This window comes from Myxine glutinosa, chromosome 2, assembly GCF_964187855.1.
Source record: "Myxine glutinosa chromosome 2, kmMyxGlut1.1, whole genome shotgun sequence".
Classification (NCBI taxonomy): domain Eukaryota; kingdom Metazoa; phylum Chordata; class Myxini; order Myxiniformes; family Myxinidae; genus Myxine; species Myxine glutinosa.
The window spans coordinates 254053082-254078462 of NC_136262.1; the positions used below are offsets into that span (position 1 = coordinate 254053082).

Sequence of the window (25381 nt, forward strand, 5' to 3'; positions counted from 1 at the left end):
TTGGGTGCAATGTTGTACAAAAGCTGCGCGTGAGGAGCAGAATGGCTTTGCCGCGAACCAATGCGATAGGTAGCAGCCCGTGCAGACAAAACGAGCGGTCGAATACTGTCGAGCTTACGAGATAAACCTTTTCATGAAAAGGAAAAGGACAAGAAAGGAAAAGGACTTTCAAGAAAGGAACAAATATTTAAGCAATGCCATTTTTAAGTGAATCGGTTCGTCTGCGGTGCGTGTCACGCGTGCACGTTTGTGCGTTCTGGTGCCGAATGCTTACATGTCAGGCGTGTTTTGTTTGTATTTTTTGGAGAGGGCGTGTGTATTAAATCGAACTTCCTCATTGAGGTAATACGAGTGCTTTGTTTCTATTTTTCACTCAAATGCAGTTAGCAAAATACTAAGTGCTATGATGTAGGGATGCATATGCCGCTGGCAAATCTTCTTCATCATGCAGAGAACAAACATAACTTGGGTTTATTTCTTCAAGGAAAGGGAAAAAATCATAAATGTGGTTCTTGCTCTTCCTTAGTAACAATGTGATTCTTATTCTGCAATAATGCAGAAATTCAAGCAGAAATAGCAAAGCTAGTGCAGTAGCCGCCAAGTGGTAATTGATCATGCAAATACAAAAACTGTACAGAGACTGGGCTATGGCTGTCGGCTCATACTATGATTCCACAATGATGACGGATAGCTTTCTGCTTACTCGAAGGCCCACAACTGCAGAATTTCACCATGACGCAACAACTTCCTGACGGATTTCCTGCACTTTGGCCGCCGCAAGATGGCCGCTGACGGTGGTCAAACCCACCAACCACACAAGCAAGTTCGTTAATTTGGCCAAGTTGAAGAATAATGACTTGTGGGTGGCCAATTAGAGATTCATGTTAAAATATTAATAAATAAATGTGGTACTGATGCTATTCGGGTTATTATTACTCTTCTTCTTCATCTTATTATGATTAGCATTATCATTAAAACACAATACCCATCAGGTACAAAAACAAATACTTTTAAATAATAAAGAAAATTCTGATGTTTCCATTTAGGTTTTTTTTTTTCAAGTTCAGAGAATAATACGAGCATTATGGACTGAGCGTCCGAGAATTTTTTTTTTTTTAATTTGTGTTTAACGGGAGACCGCATGTTATCGGCACGCAATTTGGTGGACTACAGCAAGTCAAATACGAATGACATAACAATGCATTTTGAGTATTAAGGCTGCATAACAGCACCCTTGCATAAAGTACAATGATGCTTGCAATTTTACTCTTAAAAACAGCTTACAAAATCACCAACTAGTGGACAAACCAAGACAATGACAATTTGATTCTTTAAAAACTTTGCTAAAACTTGACCGACTGCATCGGCCTGCGGAATAACGATGATTATCTGTCGCCACCGGCCTTGGGTTCTCCGCAAAGTGCAGGAGGAAATCCATCAGAGATGGGTGTCAGATGACTGGATGATAGCTCTGGGTTCAAAGGAGTAGGGCGAAGGGAAAAATTAGGAAGTGACATCACATATCGATGAATATCTGTCGAGGGTTTTATAATAAAACCAACTTCAGCCTATATTCCCTTCCCCCCCCCAGCCCAATGCCCAAGTAGCTACTACCCTCAACACCCCCACTGGCTGACCTGTGGATGGCGTTGCGCTCCGACTAACATCTGTAGACTCGTCACTTGCATCGTCGAGTGAAGACCATGCCCGAAGTCTTGCTTCAGCGATGGCAAATTGTTCAGCCACACCTGCATGTCAGTCAAGAAGTACATTCACTCCCAGGTACAGCACATGCTTCTTACATTGTCAAGTGTTCATTCTGTGCATCGAGCATATTTCCTAGAAACAAATCAGTCGATTCTGTTAAGGTACACAACCAGGATGCTGACGCTGTTTTTATTGCAGCACGTGGCTGTGGGTTAGCATCAGTTCTTGCAGAGGTGCAGCGGTGCCACTGATGCGGTGCCCCCTTTATGTTGGAGCAGGATTTCGGAATTTGTTCAGGGTGTCGCCAATAGGTCACCGACTCTTCACGAGGGAGAACTCAAGATCTTTGCCGTCCACGAACTAATGCTAGCAGGCGAGACACCCATCTTAATGTTCATCCGAGGAACACATTGATGCCTCAACCTGCCTGTGAAACACCAGGGTGACAGTTTATAGTTGGGTCGAAATTTAAACACAGCCGAGACAGATCAGACGAGAGTGCTCCTACTGTACCTCTAGTCTATTATGCCAGCCCACCAGGATGGTGAGACCAACTTACAGCAAAACCCATCTATCACACCTACTACTACCAAGTCTACTACTGCTACGATAACTACCACACTTATTTAATAGGTGCCAATTATTCCCCCCTTTTTGTAGGGTTGACCAGTGAATGATTTTGATCAATATCATTCATGAACTCGTTGGACTAGCCTGACATTCAACTGTTACTGGTGAACTTGAAGCTACTATAAAAACATAGGGGCAATACCCCTGGCGCTCACCTGGTAGAATAAACAGTATACTGCACTGACTAAAGGTATTTTAAGCCAATTTCAATTGTTGCTACAATACAGGACAGCATGTAGAATCATACTAACATAATCATAAGATTTTAAACAAACAAACAAAAAAAACTATTTTGGGGGGCAATACCCCCCTCCACCAACCGCATTTACCACCTAAGACCCCAATTTTTCTAATGACTGGAACAAACATTGATACATCATGGGTGATTAAGGTTGTGGTGAAGTTTAATCGAAATTGCGTGTGTGGTTTTGAGAAGAAAGCAAATACCTATTTTGGGGGGCGACCCCCCTGTAGATCTCCAAAGGGGAAGTTTTTTTTTAATGCTGTGAACAAACTTTGGTACAGTACGGGTGATGAAGGTTGTGGTCAAGTTTCATCGAAATAGTGTGCGTAGTTTCTGAAGAAAAAGCAAATTCCTATTTTGGGGGGCAAACCTGGATCCACTTTGACCCCCGGTAAACCCCCTTAGACCCCGAGTTTTTTAATGCCATGAACAAACTTTCGTCACAACACAACAAATATGATTTGTGCCAAGTTTGGTCACAATACGTTCCGCGGTTTCGGAGAAGAAGTTGCAAGTGTTTACGGACGGACGGACGACGCGCCATCGCATAAGCTCCCCTGAACTTGGTTCCAGGTGAGCTACAAACAATGACATTAAGTGAATGCGATGAAAATTGATGGAGTGATAGAGTAAGGTGGGAAAAGATATCCCTGTTGGGAAGTATGCAGCAAAATCTCTCCTTCACCAATTCAGTTCGTGACTCGATGGTATTCATGGATTACTTACCCTGCGCAGTCAACATGGTGCGAGCCAACTCTTCTGTTTTTGAACATTTTTTTTCTTTGATCCAATATGGCTGCCAGACCACGTGAACAATGACTTCATAAATTTATATTCTCCAATATAATTGTTGCATAGATCACGCTCAATACATTTCAAACTGATCAGACTAAGCGTTGTCCTTGTCAAATTATGACGTCATAATTATGGCACCTATGACATAATTATTAACATATCTTATTCCCCATGGGGAGTACTTGACAATGAGCAAGGTCTCAATTTTTTCCATGGAGTGGCTTCAGAGATAGAGGTGCGAAGTTTTTCCAAGATGGCGCCTGTACCACGTGACCAATGACGTCATAATAATCATTAAAATATTCTACAGGAGGAGGCGCTCCGATGGTGAAAATTTCATGTCAATCGGACCAACGGTTGCCGAGAAAATGAATTTACCCGAATGCATTTCAATTGAATTGAATTGAATTGAATTGAATGAATTTGGGCACGAAATGCATTTAATGAATGAATTAAAATGCAGACACGTACGGCACACCACGCACAGCACAAGGCACACGACACACGACACACGACACACGACACACATACGTACGAAGGTGAATGCTTAACCCCGCTTTTCGCTTTGCGAGCGCAGGGTAAATATTTACCTCCACCACCAAAGGTGGATGGAGGTTATGTTTTCACCCCTGTCTGTTTGTCTGTTTGTCCGTTTGTGAACAAAATATCTCAAAAAGTTGAGGACGGATTCGGACAAAATTAGGCAGAGATGTAGCGTATGTGACGCTACAGAGACGTATGTGACGAGGACGAAATCATTCGATTTTTGTGAAGATCCGGTTTCTGATCTAGCTACTATAATTACTCTGCGCTCGCGAAGCGAAAAACGGGGTTACGCAATCGGTTACGTACGTGTGCCGTGTGCCATACGTGTGACGTGTCTGCATTTTTAAAATTCATTTTCTCGGCAACCGTTCTCTCAAAACCGTTGGTCCGATTGACACGAAATTTTACCATAGGAGCACCTCCGCCTGTAGAAAATTTTTATTCATAATTATGACGTCATAGGTCACGTGGTACGAATTCCCTCTTGGAAAAACGGTACACCTCTATCTCCCAAACTGTTCAATGGAAAAAATTGAAACATGGCTCATTGTCAGGTACTCCCCATGGGGAATAAGATATGTTGATGATGATGTCATCGGTGCCTTAATTATGACGTCATAATTCGACAATTACAACGCTTGATCTGATCAGTATGAAAAAAAAATTCCTCTGCAACTGTTAGTCCGATTGGCACAAAATTTTCAGAATATGACCGGCTCTCCCTGTGGAATTTTTAAAATTATAATTATGACGTCATAGGTCACGTGCTACAGGCACCATCTTGGAAAAATCGTAAAAAAGTTGCACCTCTATATCTCCGAAACCGTTCCATGGAAAAAATGTGAAACATGGCTCATTGTCATAAGATATGTTAATGATGTCATCGGCACCTTAATTATAACGTCATAATTCGACAAGTACAACGCTTGATTCGATCAGTATGAATTTTTTCTCTGCAATTCCTGGTCCAATTGACACGAAATTGTCACCATAAGAGGGCCTCCTCCTGTAGAATATTTTAATGATTATTATGACGTCATGGGTCACGTGGTACAGGCACCATCTTGGAAAAACTTCACACCTCCATCTCTGAAACCACTCCATGGAAAAAATTGATGCCTTGCTCATTGTCAACTACTCCCCATGGGGAATAAGATATGTTAATGATGTCATCGGTGCCTTCGTTATGACGTCATAATTCGACAAATAAAACACTTATCCATCCGATCATTATTTTTTTTAAATCAGCAACTGTTGGTCTGATGGACATGAAATTTTCACCATAAGAGCGCCTCCTCTTTTAGAATATTTTAATGATAATCATGACGTCATAGGTCATGTGGTACAGGCGCCATCTTGGAAAAACCGAAAAACGTTGCACCTCTAATCTCCAAAACCGCTCTATGGAAAAAATTGAAACGTGGCTCATTGTAAATAACTCCATATGGGGAATAGGTGTTGCTTACGATGACGTCATTGGTGCCATAATTATGACGTCATTGGTGCCATAATTATGACGTCATTTCGACAGGGACAATGCTTAGTCTGATCAGTTTGAAATTTATTGAGCGTAACCTACACAACAATTATATATGAGAATATAAGTTTATGATGTCATCGCTGACGTGGTCTGGCAACCATATTAGATCAAAAAAAAAACCGTTCAAAAACAGAAGAGTTGGCTCACACCAAGTTGACTGCGCAGGGTTTTTTTTTTTTGGTTTTTTTTTGTATACTGAATCGAGGCTCGTGAAAGAGCTAACATTTATTTCACAAACAAATCAAACAGACAAACAAAATATATAAAAAGAGGGAGCGGAAGACAAGATGGGGAGAGAAGGGGAAGCACACAAACACAACATTTGAGAGCAGGGAGATGTGTGGGAGGGAGAGGGCTTGGGGGGAGGAGGCGTGGGAAGGGGGGGAGGAGGGTGGGAGAAGTATAAAACACAAGGACACCAAAGACTTCCAGGACAGAAGTTGGTATTTCAAAAAAGTGGATTTGGGGTGAAATTAGCGGGGGTAGAAAAGATCAAGGTTTTGGATGGCGGAAGATAAGAGATGGTGGTGAACAGCTGTTTTAAAGACCTGGAGGGTGGAGTGGGATTGAAGAGAGTGAGGGAGTTTGTTCCAGAGGCGGGAGAAAAGAGGAATGAAGGAGTGAAGGTGAGCAGAGAGTCTTGATTTTGGCAGTTTAACCATAAGAGGGTTGCAGGCAGATCTTGTGCGACCTGTAGGAATATTTGGGGGACAGAGCCCAGAGAGAGCTGGGGGGGCAAGGCCAGAGAGGAGTCGGTAGAAGACGGAAAGACCACCAACCTGCCTGCGGTGAGTGAGTGAAAGGCCCTTGGAGTTAGCTTCATCGCGGGAGAATCCAATGATTCTGAACGCTTTGGTTTCAACAGCGTGAAGACGAGCTAGGTGTGAGGCAGGAGCACCAGCCCAGAGGGGAGAGCAGTATTCCATTGAGCTCCGGATGAAAGCCTTGTATGTGGTGAGGAGCTCAGGTGTGCCAAGGAAGGACTTCGCACGACGGAGGATGCCCAATCGGCGACTGTATAGGTTTCTTAACTTAAGGTTTCCGACTGTATTGGGTAAGTATTCCATGAATACCATCTAGTTTTTTAAGTGATTCTTAACCATTGGGAGATAGGGCCAAAAACTATACATAGTGGGATATCTCAAAAAGTTATGGATGGATTTGGACGAAACTTGTTGGGCAGGTTGTGTGCGTGACAAGGAAGAATCGATTCAATTTTGGTGAAGATCTAGATTCGGATCCAGCTAGTAGAATTTTTAAAGTGATTCTTCACCATTGAGTGATATGGCCAATCAGGTGGAGGTATGCTCTCTACTGAGTACCGTTCTAGTTTTCAATTGCAATTGCCCACTATGCCCTCAACAAGAGAGTCCTCTTCTTCTTTTGTATCCAGTATAAGGCTGCGGGGTAGCATCGTTGGTCCAGGGTGCGGCTGTGTGTTGCTGATGAAATTCCCTCTGTAGGTTCGGGTAGGAATTTGTCATTTGTTCAGGGTGCCGGCGATAGCTCGCCGACACCTCGAAAAGGACACTCTGTGATCCTCAACATCCACCAATTGATGCCAGGAGACGGGATTCTCAATGTAACGTCTATCCGAGGGTCGGCACATAGATTGATGAATTCACCTGCCGCTGAAACACAGGGACGATAGTTTACATCTGGCTGAGATTCAAAACCCAGGCCAGACAGCTTAAAGGTGAGTGTGCGTACCTCTAGTCTAGGCCATCCTGCCAGCCTGAGAGAAAAAACGAAGCATGGATAAGAGTATTTCACGTAGCATGATGTGAATACGTGCATTCAGCTCACCTGCAGCAAACAGAGCGGCTTGCTCTGTTGCACTGAGCTCACTGTAAGCCTGGGCTTCAGGTGTGGCTGGACGGCCTCCCCCAGGTCGTTCCCAACCTTTCCAGGCTATGACATGCGCAACACGTCCTCGAGCCATCAGGGTTGGTTGAGTTACGTGCTCACGCACTGTCTGTGACAGGCCTGAATCATGGTGATAAATAATCCACATCGATATCCACATTGCAAGCAAAGGCAAAAAAAAAAAAAAAAAAAAAAAGTACTAAAAAAATTAAAAAAAATTAAAATCATTAATTTTATACAAAATTTTCATTCTTAATAAATAACCTACATTAATTAAATAAATAAATAATTTGCAAAATAAATAAATAAATAATACAAGCAAAAAGGCAAAAACATTGATATCCACATTGCAAGCAAAGGCAAAAAAAAAAAAAAAAAATCATTAACTTTTTACATTTTTTTCATTCTTAATAAATAACCTACATTAATTAAATAATTAATTAATTTACAAAAATATATATATTTTTTTAAAAATAATGCAAGCAAAAAGGCAAAAACATTGATATCCACATTGCAAGCAAAGGCAAAAAAAAAAAGAGTTCAAGCAAATTATAATGAAAGCACAAACAAAGGTTTACTTACTACAACACTTCTTAGATAGCTGAAGAAAAAGGGCGAGTTGAGCTTGGGAAAATAAAGCAGCAAACATCATCCTAGTGCTAATCTCAGTTGTGCTGATGTCTCAAAATGCCAAAGCATAACAGGTAAATGTAGGTTTTTCTTTATGTGCTACTCAGAACGTTAAACTGCAATATTTAGTGAAAACCATTTATTACAACTGTGTTATTTTCGCTGTGCTTTCTTCCCTGAGATTAAACATTAATATGCCGCAAGAAGCTCGAAAGCCATTGGCATGGGATGAATCAATCCCACGAGGATGCTCTGCGCATGGTTGGGAACCAAGCCCATTGGAATCTGACATTATGCCGCGGCGTCCAGCTATGCTAAGAAGAAGGCCTGATTCTGATTAAAAATATAGAATTAGCTGAAATTTTACTGTTTCAAGTAACAATAGGCATTATCACCATGGCACCATTTTTACAGTCCATATGATGAACTTCACAGCCAATAATAATCTACCTTATGAAACACAATGTGTGTGTGTGTGTCTGTGTATGTATGTGTATGTGTGTGTCTGTCCCCATTCATACGTGTAGGTTTTAAAGGCTTGGGGGTTGAGTGGGGGTTTAATTGGCAATCTTTGAACACGACTGTGTGTCCACCGGTTAAAAGACCGAAAACACTCTGAGGACCCAAAATACCCCAAGGACCCAGAAGACCCAAAAGACCCCAAGGATCCAAAAGACCCAAACAACCCCGAGATGCAAACGACCCTGAGGACCCTGGAAGACCCGAAGACCCAAAATAGCCAAACGACCCTGAAGTCCCAAAAGACCCCAAGACCCAAAATTCAGCAAAGACCCTTAAAGACACCGAATACCCAAATAACCAAAAATACCCTCAAGACCCAATGGGCCACAAAGACCCAAAATACCCCAAACACTATTAAAAGACCAAAAAGACCGAAAATACACCAAAGACCCAAAAGACACCGAAGACCAGAAAGACCCTTAAAGACCCAAAATACCGCATAGACTAAAAAACCCCAAAAAACTAAAATACCCGGAGAAACAAAAAGACCCCGAGGGCTCAAAAGACCCCAAAGACCCAAAATACCCCAAAGACCATTAAAGACCCAGAGGACCCAGTGGACCCCAAAGACCAAAATTACCCCCAAAGACTCAAAATACCCCCAAACACTCTTAAATACCCTGAAGACCCAGATGACCAAAAAAATCAGAGGACCCCAAACACTCAAATCACCCAAAAGACCCCAAGGAACCAGAAGACCCAGAAGACCCAAAAGACCATGATGACACAAAATATCTGAAAGACCCCAAGGATCCAAAAGACCCAAACAACCCCGAGGACGCAAACAACCCCGAGGACGCAATCAACCTCGAGGACCCTTGAAGACCCAAAGACCCAAAATACCCAAACAACCCTGAAGTCCCAAAAGACCCCAAGATCCAAAATTCAGCAAAGACCCTTAAAGACCCTGAATACCCAAATGCCCAAAAATACCCTGAAGACCCAATGAACCACAAAAATGCAAAATAACCTGAAGACCCAAAATAGCCCAAAGACCATTAAAAGACCCAAAAGACCCCAAGACCCTTAAAGGCCCCAAAGACCCAGAAGACCCTTAAAACCACTTGAAGACCCAAAAGACCCTGAAGTATGAAAATACCCGAAAGATCCAGAAGACCAAAAAGACCCCAAAGACCCTTAAATACCCAAAATACCCCAAAGACCAATAACCACCGCAAACCGAAAAGACCCAGAAGAACCAAAAGACCCAGAGGACTCAAAAGATCCCAAAGACCCAAAATACCCCAAAGACCATTAAAGACAGAAAAGACCCTGAAGATGCAAACAATCCAAAAGACCCAAAAGACCCAGTGGACCCCAAAGACCAAAATTAACCCAAAGACTCAAAATACCCCAAAGACTCTTAAATACCCCAAAGACCCAGATGACCAAAACTATTCGAGGACCCCAAACACTCAAATCACCCAAAAGACCCCAAGGAACCAGAAGACCCAAAAGACACAAAAGACGCTGAAGACCCAAAAGACTCCAAGGACTCAAATGACCCAGAAGACCAAAAAGACCCCTAGGAACCAAAAGACCCTGAGGACCGAAAAGACCTGAAAGACCCCGAGCACCCAAATTATGCATTTGGCACGCTCATGAGGCTGTACTGTCAAATAAACTGTCTCAACCCGTCATTTTTGACAGGCTTTTATACTACTTATACATAATGACGATGACAATATGAAAGTATCACCATATTTGAACGTAATCTCAAAAATAGTTGCAAACAAAAAAATGCATTAAGCATATTCCTGAAATGATACAGACTGTCAAAGGAAAGCAGGCAGAAGGTTTAGCCAATCATTATGATGACAACTATGATGCAAAAGCCTGGTAGTGGCTTAACGGTTAAGGTAGCTAGCTTAAGATGGTAGGGTCTTGAATTTGAGCCCCTGACGTTCCGTTAAATAACACCAGGTGGGTTGAGGGTCAGAAAAATGAGTACCAGCTTACTGGAAACAGGGGGCACTGCATCAGCGGCACAGCCGGTTCGGTCGTAAAAGGATAACATACAAACGCAACAAAACAAACACACAAACATTGAAAAAATTGATATAGATAATCCAAAAAGTGAGATGACACACAGACACGAAGCTGATGTCATTAGAGATGTACGAGTACAGTATCTGTCTGTGCTCGGATTAGCGAGCTGAACACACACAAGATGCAAGCGTGCATTGTCATCAAATAAGTTACTCTTCCATCACTTAGGTCCACAACGTTTCTCAACTACGGATTATTGGACCCCTAAGGAGGGATAAGTAATGGAAATAAAATAAAATTAAACTAGAGCAATGCGACTGTGTCGCCAATATGCCTCCGCATAGTACCTGTCCATGACAATGGATAGATGCCCTGGTTCACTGTCCTAAAAATAAACAAGTTTGATTTAAATACCTTCAGATGTTTTCACCAGACAGGACTGGTTTCACATCAATCGGTGAAGCTGTTTCAGAGAAGGGAATTTTTTTTTTAAATATCAGCTTTCAAGCTAATAATATGGCTGCCACACCACGTGACATATGACGTTAGAAAATGTACACTCTGCATATGTATGGGTAGGGGATCACGTTTGTGAAGTTTCGGATAAGGTTCGTTTTTTTATCCAATATGGCTGCCAGACCACATGACTTACGACATCATCATTTTGAAACTATATGCAACAATGGTGTTAGATGACATATTTAAAATTTTGCATCGATAGGGTAAGCGGCTTCAGAGATATAATTATTTAATGTTTTCCTTCAATCCAATATGGATGCCACATCATGTGACCAATGACGTTTTCGTAATCAACTTTAAATCACCATTCCTAGTCAATGACACACGTAAAGTTCAGTTTCAAGTCAATCAATTTGGTGATTTGGGAGAAGCTGTTTTTTAAAAGATTTTAGGTTAAATCCAATATGGCTGCCAAACCATGTGACCTATGATGTCATAAATGTAATATTTCAATACAAATGGGTCACAGATCATGTGCATGCAATTTCAGATTTTTAGGACTAGTGAGGTACCCGTGCTACGCACTGATGCTACGCACGGGTGGGAGGCCAGAAGCAAACAGACAATGCAGAAACGGCGAATGCTAAAGCATGAAACCAATAAATTCCACATTCCTGTAGCACCTTCAGTCGCATGTCAGACATGGTCAGCAAGTTCGTGAAGGACTTCCATGAAAAACGTACCCGTTCGCAAACAAACAGGTACATGTGTTCCAGGCAATGGCGAATCTGCATATGGCGATCCGCGAATTTCACGTTTAAAACGCAAAACCGTCACTGCATTCCGTCATTCACTTGAACTCGATATCTCTTTTTTCATTCCAAACAGCATAACTCCAATCACAAATACACATTAATATAATAAACTTTTAACAACATTCGTGACATAAACAAATATTTAAATCCTGATATGAAGTTCCGTACGGGTGGGTGAATACAATTACGAATTCAAAATCGTACTTGTATTCACTCAATTCCAATCATCCATTGATACTTTAACAAAACGATAAACACAATTAACGTTTAACGTTTAACGATTAAACATTACGATTGAATGATGGTTGTATTGGGATATTATCAAACCTGCGCATTGCTGTAATCTGTACACTTCCGCATTCGTGGCAGGTTCGTAATTCTCATCAAAATCTAAACAGTATTTGTAGAATTTCAATAAAAGCCACATTACTGTTCATATCGGTAAATATTATTCCATCGTGTTTGGAAAAACAATATAGCCTATTTTACTCCAAGGGGTCCCAGGAATACCCACCCAAAATATCGTTGCGATCGGTTCAGCCGTTTTTGCGGTACCTTTGAACGGACAGACGGACATTTGGTGAATTATAGTAAGATGAGGAATTCAATTAAAACATTATGAGTATTGTACCACATCAAATTGCTTATTGCATGGAAATCAGGGGAGGAGGTGCAAAGCATTCGTGTTCCTTCCTTTTTTGGGGATGGTTTCTCTGTATGCAACTTTAACATGGGGACTGAAAATTCTTTTCTCGGCTTCTACTGGTATATTGTATATATAAATACGGCTACGGGCTGGCTACGGGCGCGACTGCGCACCATATTGTGCAGTTACCGCCCGGTGGTTCAGGGACCGGTCAAGAACGCCAGGCGGAGTATCAGCCAATGCACCACACTACACTACATTTTACTTTCGTTAATTTTATCATCCTCTTGTGTTGTATACGAGTCCGTATGGAGGGTCCCTCAATATAGGAAATTAGATTTTACCGCGCATTCATTTTTGTTATCCTGGTATTATTTTCATTAAATCATTAATTATTGCATTCCATTGCCGTGCCTGTCTTGTACGTTTATTTGTCTGTGGGGATCGGATAACCCCCGTGCTGCATCCGTCCGTGCAGGTAAGCCCTCGCTGCCCTGCACTATGCACCGCGCGTGCACAAGGCACCGCCATAGTTGGGTGTATGCCTCGGAGTTAAAGCTCGTTTGGTCATCTGTCGCCCTGAGGTCTTCACTACAGGGTAGACATGCGACTATATATATATATATATATATATATATATATATATATATATATATATATATATATATATATATATATATATATTGTTACGGTTGAGCAATAAAAGAAACCCCCTCTAGTTAATTACACGACAACATGTAGCCTGCATTAGTCAGTTATTTCTTATTAAATGTAAAGATGAGCTCCTTTTCCATTGTGTAGTCATTAAAGCTGCATATACTGTATGAGGCTAACCCCCGCTCTAGCAGGGAAAATGGCCTTTAAAATGCATGTTGTTGTGTTGTTGTATACTGTATGCGTTGAGTTAGGCAGGATCCCACCCCTCGTGTTGTTGAAGAAGATGTTGGTTCATGGGTGGGCAAGAACGGTCCAAGTGGAACCTTCCAGAGGGAGGCGTGGTTGAATGACAGCACGTGACCGGCAGCGGCCAGTGGTAGGCCGTGGACCTTCCAGAGGGAGACGTGGATGAATGGCAGCACGTGACCTGCAGCAGCCAGTAGGGGTCCGTGGAAACGTCCAGAAGGACATCCACCCCCACCCCCCGATAAAAGGCAGAGCTGGTCGTTCTTCGTGCTGATCGTCCTCGTGCTGGTCATTATTTGTGCTGGTCGTCCTCGTGCTGGTCGTTCTTCGTGCTGATCGTCCTCGTGCTGTTCGTTCTTCGTGCTGGTCGTTCTTTGTGCTGATCTTCCTCTGTGCTGGACTTTCTTTGTGCTGTCTACCGGATCGACCCATAGGCTACGTGCAGGAACTGCCCTCACCTGAATCAGCGTCCGCATGTCCTCCCGGTACAAGTCTAACCGGTGTGATTTATCCCCTGTGTCCGAGTGTGCCAGGCGCCTGTGTTGGGAATAGTTAGGTCAGGATTTATGATAAGCCTGCTTCTCGTCGTTTTTCTGTGTTTTTTGTGAATAAAGACGTGTACATTGTATTTCCTCTCGACCTGCTCATGTGCGTCTTTTTCCCCCATTTAACCGGCATCATCCGAACTAAATTCAGCTGCTCAATTAGGTCCGTTGATAACGTAGTGTAAAAACGCGACCCACACTGCGCGATTCGCTCGGCGCACCCGATTGAACTAGGTGTGGGATCGTGAGGGGTTCAATCCCCTGTCTTCTCTGGCACGTGGTCTCGAAGGTATTCGGATCCCGGTCGATAACCCTTCGGCCCATGGTTGGGGGATTGGCGATTGGAGTTGCCCCACAACCCGCCGGGCGCAAGTTTCGTCGCGGTCGATGGCCCGTGGACCCGGTGTCTGTGGGGAAACGGGGTCTTAACCCCCTCCCCCTCACCCCCCCCTTAGTACGTCGACAGACACGGGATCTGCAACAATATATATAGAGATATAATTATATATATATATATATATATATATATATATATATATATATATATTGCTGCGGTTTTGAGATTGGCACATTGAAGTCAATAAATGTTAAAGGTTTGCCCTCCATAGTTAGTCACACGAGCAACATATAGGCCCATTTGTCATATAGTTATGTCTTAGTATGTGTAAGAATAGGCCATCTCCCCTCTTAGTACCTGTGTTGTGTAAAGACAGGAGAATAGGCCCTCCATTCATTTTGCGTACACCTCCATTCTGCCTCTATGGGCGCAATCCATCCCGCGTCCCATTTGGCTGTCCACTAGTCAAGTTAACATGAGGCAGGGCCTCGAAAGGTGAAGGAGGGTTGAGCTCGGCGCGGCAGCAGTGGGGACGGTAAGAATGAACCAGCCAATCAGAGCTCGAGCGGCATGGCGTGAGAGGGCGTGGTGAAGAGTGTCTGGTGAGTTCCAGAGGGTTCGAAGGGCGTGGCTATAGAACCAGATGCGAAAAAGCCCTCGAAAGGACTCGTGGAGGAAAGGACTCGCGGAGGAAAGGACTCGCGGAGGAAAGGACTTGACAGTAATCGAGGGAGGTGCGCTGAGCTTGTGCGGAGTTTATGAGAGGATTCTAAGGAGACGCACTTGAAAAGGATCACCCGCGCTGTATGAACTTTGTTACGAGGGATACGTGGGCGCAGATAACTTGCTCACCAAGCGGTTCAGCCAAAGCGAGTGAACGCGGCTGAATAGCTGCCAGCCGCGCTAAGTCCGCCCCCTACCGTTTGCCCCGAGATAACCCGTTCCGTTCGAGCGACACGATACGTGGTCCTGCCTTCTCCGACCTCCATCTTCACGGAACGTGCCAGGGACCGTGGAGAGCCGGACGGGGCCAATCCTGGACGACCAAGCCGGCGCGTTTGGCCTGAACAGCATCCTGCCCATCTGCAATCCCCGTGTGAGTGTGTCTGTGTGTCAGTCAGGCCCGTTGTCCTGGGGTATTAAGTATAAGACTGTATAAGGATTGCTCTGTGTCTCTTCCTCCTGTGCTGTAAATACGTGCATAATAATTAAACCAATTTGTTCTTCCTTTTCTTTCCAATTTGATCGCCTTTGTGATTTCTCCATTGACTAAGCGTGGTACGAATAAGATCGCTCCAATCGGGTCTAGTAACTAATAATAGCGCGGATCACGTGTACGCAAACCGCTCGGCGTATCACCATCACACCTGGTTCGTGCGAGGCTTATTTCCTCGCTTCAGGGCAGCGTTAGTACATAGGTACGAGCGAATTTGATCCCGAAACCCTATTTGGCGCTGTCCGGAAGGGACGTAATAGGTCTCGGGTCACGCCAGGTCAGTAAAGACAAGGGGATTAATCCCCCCTTGATAAGGGGAGAAGGCCGGCGACAGATCCACAACAATTGGTGTCAGGAGTGGGATTTGGAACCTGGGACGAAATTTTTTAGACCAAATTTTGGACACCAATTGTATATATTGGCCACAACAATTGGTGTCAGGAGTTTGGGATAGGACCCGAAGTGCGCTTAATGCACTCAAAATTACAAGCGACCAAAATTTTATTATTAACATCCAGATTAAATTCGTGCCATGGCTAGCCAAAGCGGTCGAATGCCGGTGGGAGTAGATGAAGAGGAGGAATTGATAACCCAGGACCGAGAAGGACAGTTGGTAATGGAGGAAGCCGAAGAGGAAGCGGCAGCAGAGGTAGCTGGCGTAGAAAATGGCGGCGCCTCACACGTGGCGGCGAGAGCCGAGCCCGCAGTGCCAGAGTACATGCAATTCTTTATGGCGCAATTCATGAAAGAAATGAAGGGTGAAACCCGGGAAATGAAAGAAATGATGGGCGCCCAACAGAATGAAATAAATAAAATAAATGGTAAGATGGACACCCAAAGTGACAAATCCACCCGGGAACTGAAAGAGATGGGGGACAAATCCACCCGGGAAATGAGAGAAATGAAAGATGGATTAACGGGGCTGGAAAACAAAATGGGTGCCCAAAAGAACAAATTGGGAAAAATGAGGGTGGCATCTAAGAGGGAAATAGAAGAGATGGGGGAGGACATGAGGCGCAGGTCGAGCGGGAAGGTCGCATTGGTACGCGATGAGGTAACGCCGTGTGAGGAACGCGTAGAAAGCGAGCTTGGGCAGAGCGCAGCCAAGTTGACCGAGGGTGTAGAAATCGCGACTCGGGGTGTGGAAAAGCCGACGGCCGCCGAATTGGAAGAGAAAATTTTAAGTGCGCCGGCGGTCGTCGAGCTAGATAAACAGAAAGAAAGTTTAGTTGAAATTGGGGCCGAAGAGACGGCAGAGAAAGTACATGTATCGCGGGAGGAAAAAATGGAATCCGCGCAAAGTCCATGTTCGCATTGTGATGCCGTGCTTGCTAACAAAAATGAAGGTTTGCAGGTGCGGTTGCCGGAGAAAAAGGTCCTTAAGGTGAGCAGGAGTGTGTATGGCGCGAAAGTGTTTGGCGCGAAAACATTTTTGGCGCACTTGGGATCCAGACGAAACCCGGGCGCTCGTGGAAGGTCCATGGTGTGATGTACGAGAGCGAATGGCGCGCGTGTGCGAAGGAAGTGTGCACCGGAGCGAGAGTGTGAAACCGAGTGTGAAATGGAGTGTGAGACAGAGAGTGAGAGAGGATGCACACCAGAGCGTGTTGAAGAGAGTGTGCAGGAGTGCACACCAGAGCGCCTGATTGGGTGTGTACCGGGAGAGTGCACACCCGTGGTTGTTAGAGTGTGTAACAAGAGAGTGTGCGCGAGAGTGTGCGATGGCCGATTGTGTGACGAAGTGTGTGGAGGAAAAGTGTGTAATGGAGTGTGTGAGCGGCATGAGTGCGCCTGTGTGGTGTGCACCTGAGTGTGCAAGAAAAGAGAATGCACGAGAGCTTGCGGTAACCGAATGCAGGGGGTGTATGGGAGGCGCTGGAGCACCACGTTGTGTGCGTATGGAGCGGGTCGCGAGTGTTGAGAACGCGGCTCGAGCATCGACGCAGACCGGGGGAGCGTTTAGGGCGACGTATAGCCAACGCGAGCCCTCGGGGCTGGTGTGCTTTGTGTGCAGCGGGGACCGGCGGGAATCGTTGCCGCGGCGACGTGCACGATTCGTGCCGGGCCCCGCCCTGTATGGTCGGTGCTTCGCCTTGGCGGGAAAGGCGATCGGCATGGTTCGAGGGGGGGTAGGAGAGGTCGGAGCTTCGTCGGAGCTGCATGGCTGCGGTGCTCTGACCGTGGGAGGTTGGGCCATCGTGCATGGGACCGTAAGGCCTCACGTAGGGATGGCGCCTGGAGCCTTGGCCCAAGCATGCCTCCTCCCCTGAATCAAAAATGCCGGACGGACCCAACCAACAGGCGACCAACCACCCGCATGCATTGCTCGGCTTTTCGAAGCCGAGCTATGACGATGTATTTTCGCATCGAGAGGCTCCAGTATTGTGGACGGATAGCGATAGTGTTGAGAAATGGTACCCGGCATGGGGGAGTGGTGGTTTCGCCATTCCTCACACGATCTTGGGGCACATGAGCAGTAGATTATGGGGTGGCAGTACAAACGAGCCGAGGGTGGGCTAGGATATTGTTAGGGATTTAGAGATGACAATAGGACATGAGAGTTAAGCAGCAACATGGTACAGGTGGAGGGGACGTAGAGAGCTTAGCTGGATGTTAATGACGAGGGAAGTGCTTAGTGTAAGGGAAGACGGGGAAGCACGTGTTTTAGAAAAAGCAGCTAGTTAGATGATGCCGTGTGTGTAAGGATGGTATTGAGCTTGTGAGCAAATGAGGAGTTGGTTGGGGATAACCAGAGGTGGTGTATTGAGGACGAATGGAGTGTGTTGAAGTGAATTGACTTGCATGGTGTGCAAGTGGGGAACAGGTGTGTGAGCACAAGAGGTGTGCAAGAGAACTTGGTGTGTGTGAGAATATTTGGTGTGGAATGCTTGGTGGGAGTAAATGGTGTGGAATGCATGGTGTGAAGGAGTGAATGGGGGAAGATGGACCCCTTCACGAATACCCGGGGTGGGTAGTTTAAAGTCAGGTAGAGGGTTTAGGTAAATTGTTGGATATTGACATCTGTGGTGCAGGAAGTAGCAGGAAGTGCTTAGTTGGGTGCATGAGTCTGTGGAATGGCTGGGCGTGTGGGCTTTGTTGGTGCATATGGTTATTGGAGCACTCCGCCACTGGTAGTTTGTCGGCCAGGTGAGGCCGCAGGTAGGCTCTGGGAGCCAGTCAGAGTAGTTGTTCAGTGGGGCCCGAGGATCCAGGAGAAGGACCCGGGTAGCCCAATGCCAGAGAGGGCATCAGGGTGTGAGAGAGCCAGGAGGGGCCTTCCCCAATTTAGGTGGTCACAAGGATCAAGGTAAGCTCGGGTGGCGACTTCAGTGGTGGAGGTGCGCAGGTAGGTAGGCCTGCTAGTGGAGCCACACGACCCAGCCCCGAAATTGTGCAAAGGCACAGTAAGAAAAATTGGAGAGTGAGACCCAAATTTGGAAGGCACCAGGTGGTCAATGGGAATCAGGTTTTTAGAACCACATAGTTTAAAGATGCCGATTGGCAGGGCATGACCCTGGGTTAGTTTAACTGAGTTAATGTCATTAGTGTAGTTAGGATGAGGAATCCCCTTCGCACCATCCACATTCATTCACCAAGGTGACAAAGCTCCGCACCAGCACCAAGGCTTTGTAAATGATTTGAGTGAGTAAGACGCATCTCAACGTGATTTGACAATGTGTGTTATTCCATCTCTTCCTTCTTGGGAGGGATTGGACGACGAATTCGGCTTAGAGGGGGATATGGGAGACAAGACCTGGACCCACTTTGGAGGAGGAGTTGTGCAGCAACCTCGAACTGGGCGGCTGCACGTTGCTACACCCGTGCAGATGAACTGCACGGTTAAAACAGCTGTTCACCACCATCTCTTATCTTCCCCCATCCAAAACCTTGATCTTTTCTACCCCCACTAATTCACCCCAGATCCACCTTGTTTGAAATTCCAACTTCTTTCCTGGAAATCCTGGCAGTGTCCATATGTTTATACCTCTCCCACCCCCCCCCCCCCCCTTCACATGCCTCCCCCCCAAAGCCCTCTCCCTCCCACAGATCTCTCGATGTCTCCATGTCTCTCGGTCCCTGCTCTCAAATGTTGTGTTTGTGTCCTTCCCCCTCTCTCCCCATCTTGTCTACCGCCCCCGATGTTATTTGTTTTATGTGTCTGTTTGTCTTTCTGTGTGATTAATGTTCGCTCTTTCACGAGCCTCGATCTTGTATACAAAAAAAAAAAAAAAAAAAACAAAGACGTAGACGGATTTGTAATTTGTAAATACAGGGAAGGGCAAGGGTAGTGTAAGCTGACATGGGGGGTTACGAACGGTTCGGGACGAGCTTGCTCTGCTCGCTCTCCCGCGCCCCTCATGTTGCATTACCTTGTGTTTTGGTGTATCCTTGCGCCCTTTCCTTTGCTAACTGTGCTTTGTCTCTCCTCCCCACCCATGGACCCACTTTGGAGGAGGAGTTGTGCAGCAACCTCGAACTGGGCGGCTGCACATTGCTACACCCGTGCAGATGAACTGCATGGTGCTTTGCTGCCGTACTCTTTATTATAACTTTGCTGCACATGCACAGACACTTTGCTGCACCACATTACACATGGACCACACGTTTTATGGCTTTACACTTTGCTGAGCAGTCATTTGCTGCCAACTTACCTTGCATCTTCGGACCACTGGTTTTAAGTGGCATCAATGTCACGCAGTTGGACCACATAGGGTTGGCCCTGCTGACAAATAAAAACGAACACGGGTTCTTGTACATTTTATTCTGGTGTGCCAGGAAAGAAGAACTAAGTTTTTATTGCACACAGAAGATGAAACAAGAAGAAGATGCGGCCCTGCAGCAAATGGTAAACTATGAACTTTTTGAACTGTGCATTGATGAATGTGTTTTGGTGTATTGGTGCATTGCTGTGCTTTTTCTCCCCTCCAATCTTCTTTCCAAAAAGAACAGGTCCTAGGTTATAGAAATGTAAATAATTAGGTTCTGTGATTGTAAATAAGTTGCTACCCACCGGCTTTATGTGTAGTTTGAGAATTAATTCCGCAATTTGGTTAGTTGTGGGTGCGAGTCTGTTAGTTAGTTACACAACGCAGTAGGTGGGACATATTTAGTGTTGTAAAACTGTCACATACAAGGGTTAGAGTAAATGTTAGAGGGGAACCACATCTAAGTGTCACACGTAATTAAAAACTAGTCCCAAGTCTTGCTCAAAACCGGTCGTTCACACTTGTGTGGGTTCGACTCGGGGACGGGTCTGACGAGGGAGGGGGGCAGTGCTGCGGTTTTGAGATTGGCACATTGAAGTAAATAAATGTTAAAGGTTTGCCCTCCATAGTCAGTCACACGAGCAACATATAGGCCGATTTGTAGTATAGTTATGTCTTAGTATGTGTAAGAATAGGCCATTTCCCCTCTTAGTAGTTGCGTTGTGAAAAGACAGGAGAATAGGCCCTCCATTCATTTTGCGTATACCTCCATTCTACCTCTATGGGCGCAATCCATCCCGCGTCCCATTTGGCTGTCCACTAGTCAAGCTAACACGAGGCAGGGCCTCGAAAGGTGAAGGAGAGTTGAACTCGGCGCGGCAGCAGTGGGGACGGTAAGAATGAACCAGCCAATCAGAGCTCGAGCGGCATGGCATGAGAGGGCGTGGTGAAGAGCGTCTGGTGAGTTCCAGAGGGTTCGAAGGGCGTGGATATAGAACCCGATGCGAAAAAGCCCTCGAAAGGACTCGCGGAGGAAAGGACTCACGGAGGAAAGGACTCGCGGAGGAAAGGACTTGAGAGTTATCGAGGGAGGTGTACTGAGCTTGTGAGGAGTTTATGAGAGGATTCTAAGGAGACGCACTTGAAAATGATCACCCGCGCTGTATGAACTTTGTTACGAGGGATATGTGGGCGCAGCCAGGGTGTTGATAACTTGCTCACCAAGCGGTTCAGCCAAAGCGAGTGAACGCGGCTGAATAGCTGCCAGCCGCGCTAAGTCCGCCCCCTACCGTTCGTCCTGAGATAACCCGTTCCGTTCGAGCGACATGATACGCGGTCCTGCCTTCTCCTACCTCCATCTTCACGGAACGTGCCGGGGACCGTGGAGAGCCGGTCTTGGATCGGATCTTGGAGGAACCTGTCTTATTTAAACCTCAGACATTTAGTTTGGTTTGTTCTTTGTTGTTGAAGTGTGTGGCGTCACCATGCCTAGATCAAAAGAGCTGTCTGAGGCCTTCAGAAAGAAGGTTATAGATGCCTACGAGTCTGGGAAGGGATTTAAAAAGGTCTCCAAACAATTTGAAATCAATCATTCGACTGTCCGGAAGATCATCCACAAGTGGAGAAGATTCCAAACAACTGCCAACTTGTTGAGGCCAGGCCGCCCCAGCAAGTTCAGCCCGAGAGCAGACCACAAGATGCTGAAAGAAGTCTCTAAGGACCCCAGAATGTCATCATGGGACCTACAGGTAACTCTTGCCACTGTTGATGTCAAAGTGCACGAGTCTCCCATTAGAAAGAGGCTGCACAAATTTGATCTACATGGGAGGTGTGCCAGGAGGAAACCGTTGCTGTCCAGAAAGAACATCAGGGCAAGACTAAAGTTTGCCAATGAACACCTAGGCAAAGACCAGCACTTCTGGAACAATGTGCTCTGGACAGATGAATCAAAGGTAGAGCTACAACTGTATTTCGCCACAGTACCAGAAGACATGTTTGGCGAAAACCAAAGACAGCATTTGACCACAAGAACCTGATACCAACTGTGAAGCATGGTGGTGGAAATATTATGGTTTGGGGCAGCTTTGCTGCATCAGGGCCTGGGCAGCTCACCATCATGGAATCCACTATGAATTCTTCATTGTACCAGAGGGTGCTTGAGGATAATGTGAGTCCATCTGTCGGAAAGTTGAAGCTCAACCGAAGGTGGACCTTGCAACATGACAATGCCCCTAAACATACCAGTAAATCCACCAAGGAATGGCTGAAAAGAAAGAAATGGAGGGTTCTGGAATGGCCAAGTCAAAGCCCGGATCTAAATCCCATCGAGATGTTGTGGGGGGATTTGAAACGAGCTGTGCATGCAAGAAACCCCTCAAACATCGCACAGCTGAAAGAATTCTGCATGGAGGAGTGGGCAAAAATTTCTCCCAGTCGATGTCAGAGACTGGTAGACAGTTATAAGAAACGCCTACTTGAGGTTGTTTCTGCCAAAGGGGGCAATACCACCAATTAGAGCCAAGGGTGTACTTACTTTTTCCACATGCGAAATTTGCATTTATGTTTATTTAAATTATTCAATGGACTACATTTTGTAAATGTTTCATGATATTTGTTATATTATATCACCTTTATCTATCAATATTGTTGAAATGAAGATCAAATAGCTGTATGTTGAAATATGTTGAAAAAGTCAAAACTTTACATGGGGTGTACTTACTTTTTCACGTGACTGTATATATATATATACACAAAGAATTAAGTTAAGCACCCCTACACAACGAATTAAGGTAAGCACCCCCTAATATATATTCTTTGTGTATATGTATACATTGGCATATATTCTAAGGTATGTGAGATCAAATAATGATTGGTATGACATTAGCAATTATCCATTGATGAAATTGAGTGATCAAAGTGAAAAAAAGTGATTGGTTGAGTCAGTGATCCGATCACGTGGGTCCTACACACGTTATTGACGCAAAGATCGCTAGAGGTCTTCTCAGAACAATGACTGTACGTTAGAAAACATAAACGTCATCCACACTGTCCGTGATGGACCTATAGCTCCATACTTAAATTGAGGTGAGAATATGCCTAAAATTCCCAAAAAATTTCACCTTAAATTATTCAGAATAAAATATTGAAAACGGCATGATTGTTATGTTTTTATGTGACCATAATATCACTTCTCCAGAAAATATAGCAATATCATGGGTATATTACACTGTTTTGACGACAACAAACTTGTAATGTGCGAGGTTGTAAAAAAACGGGGGGGGGTGCTTAACTTAATTCTTTGTGTATATATATATATATATATATATATATATACAGACTTGGCATTTAATATGGAATATATTTTTTGTGGGGGTGAACTTACTTTTCAAGATGTCTTAGAACCAAAAGTTCATTGGAATTATGTTGAAATTATTCTAGATTTTGTTAATGTGGCCTTTAAAAGAAACAAAAACCACATTTGACATTTCGAAACAAATAAATTGATCCTTGAAAGTGATGTAAACTGATATCGAACTCAATTCATGGACAGTACTGTGTTAAACTTCTGTACGTTTTCCAGAAGTATCTCTTTATTTTGCACATTAGCCAAAAAAATTTTTAACAAAAACAAAAGCTAAATTATGACTGGGATTACAAACAGTAAAATTATAGTTCAGTACTTCGTGTAACCTCCACGAGCATTCAGGAAAGCACGTACACGTTGAGGCATGCTGTTCACGAGATTTGCCAAGGTTTGGACAGGAATCGCTTGCCATGCAGTGACAATAGCCTGCTGCAATTCACGCACAGAGGTAGGCTGCTGGTCCAAGTGGTCGATTTGACGCGTTAATTCTGCCCACAAGTTCTCTATCGGATTCATATCCGGGAACATGGCAGGCCACTCCATATGCTCTACACCACGGTCAGCAAGAAAGTGTTGGATCATGCGAGCACGATGAGGCCGTGCATTGTCATCTTGGAAGAGAAAGTTTCCTTAAAAGGCTGCACGAGCAAATGGAAGCAATGTTTCTTCCAGAATGGCCCGGTACTTGAACTGGTTCAGGTTTCCATTCAGAACAACCAGGTCAGTTTTGCCCCCTGCATGAAAAGCAGCCCAAACGGTCACCCCACCACCTCCAGCTTGGACTCTCGGCACTATACAATCTTTGTTGTAGGCTTCATTCACTTGTCTGTTCACTCGGACGTGGCCATCTTGATGACAGACCAGAAATCTAGACTCGTCACTGAAGATCACGTGATTCCAGTGTCCTGGCTGCCATTGACGGTGCTCTCTGGCCCACTGCAATCGGCGCTGGCGGTGTTGTCTGTTCAGGCGTGGCTTTGTCAGGGGACGCCTGGCACGACAGCCTGCTTGAACCAGTCGTTGGTTGACTAGCCTTCTGGATACAGGCACATTTGTCAGTTGCTGCCACTCAGCCCTAAGCCGATTAGCTGACTTGGTACGGCCATTGCGGACTAACCGGTGCAGCTGGCGATCATCCCTCATTGTGGTTGCGCGGGGACGTCCTGGCCTCGGTATTGGAGTAAGGACACCCCTCTGAGCATTTCGTTTCAGGATCTTTGACACCTGACCTTGAGTGATGCCATACTGCCGAGCAATAGCACGCTGTTTCATGCCGTAATTTCGTAAAGCCACCACTCCATGACAAACAACATTGTCGAGTTGATGGACCATCTCCAGAGGAAGCGGCAATAACTTTTGGAGATGTGCAGCAGTTGTTTTCCACTAATACAGAACGCAACAACCCTTGTATACCCGACTGTGAAGCCAATCATCAAATGCACCTGTCCGTACATTTTGCCACGCCACCTGTGATATAATCCTGTTGTTGACTTCTTGCTGCGACAGACAATCAGTGACATGGTTCTTTTAACAAATAAATCACCAAAGTGTAAAAGAAACTCACAAGATTGATATACTGAGTTAAGAAAGTAAACCCAAGTCAAGAAAAAAAAAATATTCCATATTAAATGCCAAGTCTGTATATAAATATATATATATATATATATATATATATATATATATATATATATATATATATATATATATATATATATATATATTACATCACCCCACACTTGGTCTCTCTGCGTGGCTGCAAGTTACTTTCAAACAATAAACTCTTGCAAAATTATTAACGAACAAATCCTAAAAGTGAACACAACATTCGGTAATATATTTTCTAAACTCTCTCAACCTTCAACTCTTAGCTTGATCATGATAAATCTATCCAAAAAGTTAGACTTCAATCAAATTATTAATC

The 25381-nt window shown here is 44.7% G+C and overlaps 1 protein-coding gene across 1 annotated transcript in view; it reads right to left on the reverse strand.

The window, feature by feature from the left end:
* Nucleotides 1-455: 455 nt before the first annotated feature.
* The window catches only part of LOC137414786 (protein FAM131A), an 84853-nt gene continuing 59927 nt past the window's right edge, over nucleotides 456-25381 (reverse strand). Inside the window, exons 4-6 of the mRNA XM_068100283.2 lie at nucleotides 7269-7448; nucleotides 1638-1748; nucleotides 456-1471 (exon numbers count right to left, since the gene is read on the reverse strand). Coding sequence (XP_067956384.1) covers nucleotides 1386-1471; nucleotides 1638-1748; nucleotides 7269-7448 — 377 coding nt within the window. The 3' untranslated portion in view covers nucleotides 456-1385. The remainder of the gene's footprint in view (nucleotides 1472-1637; nucleotides 1749-7268; nucleotides 7449-25381) is intronic.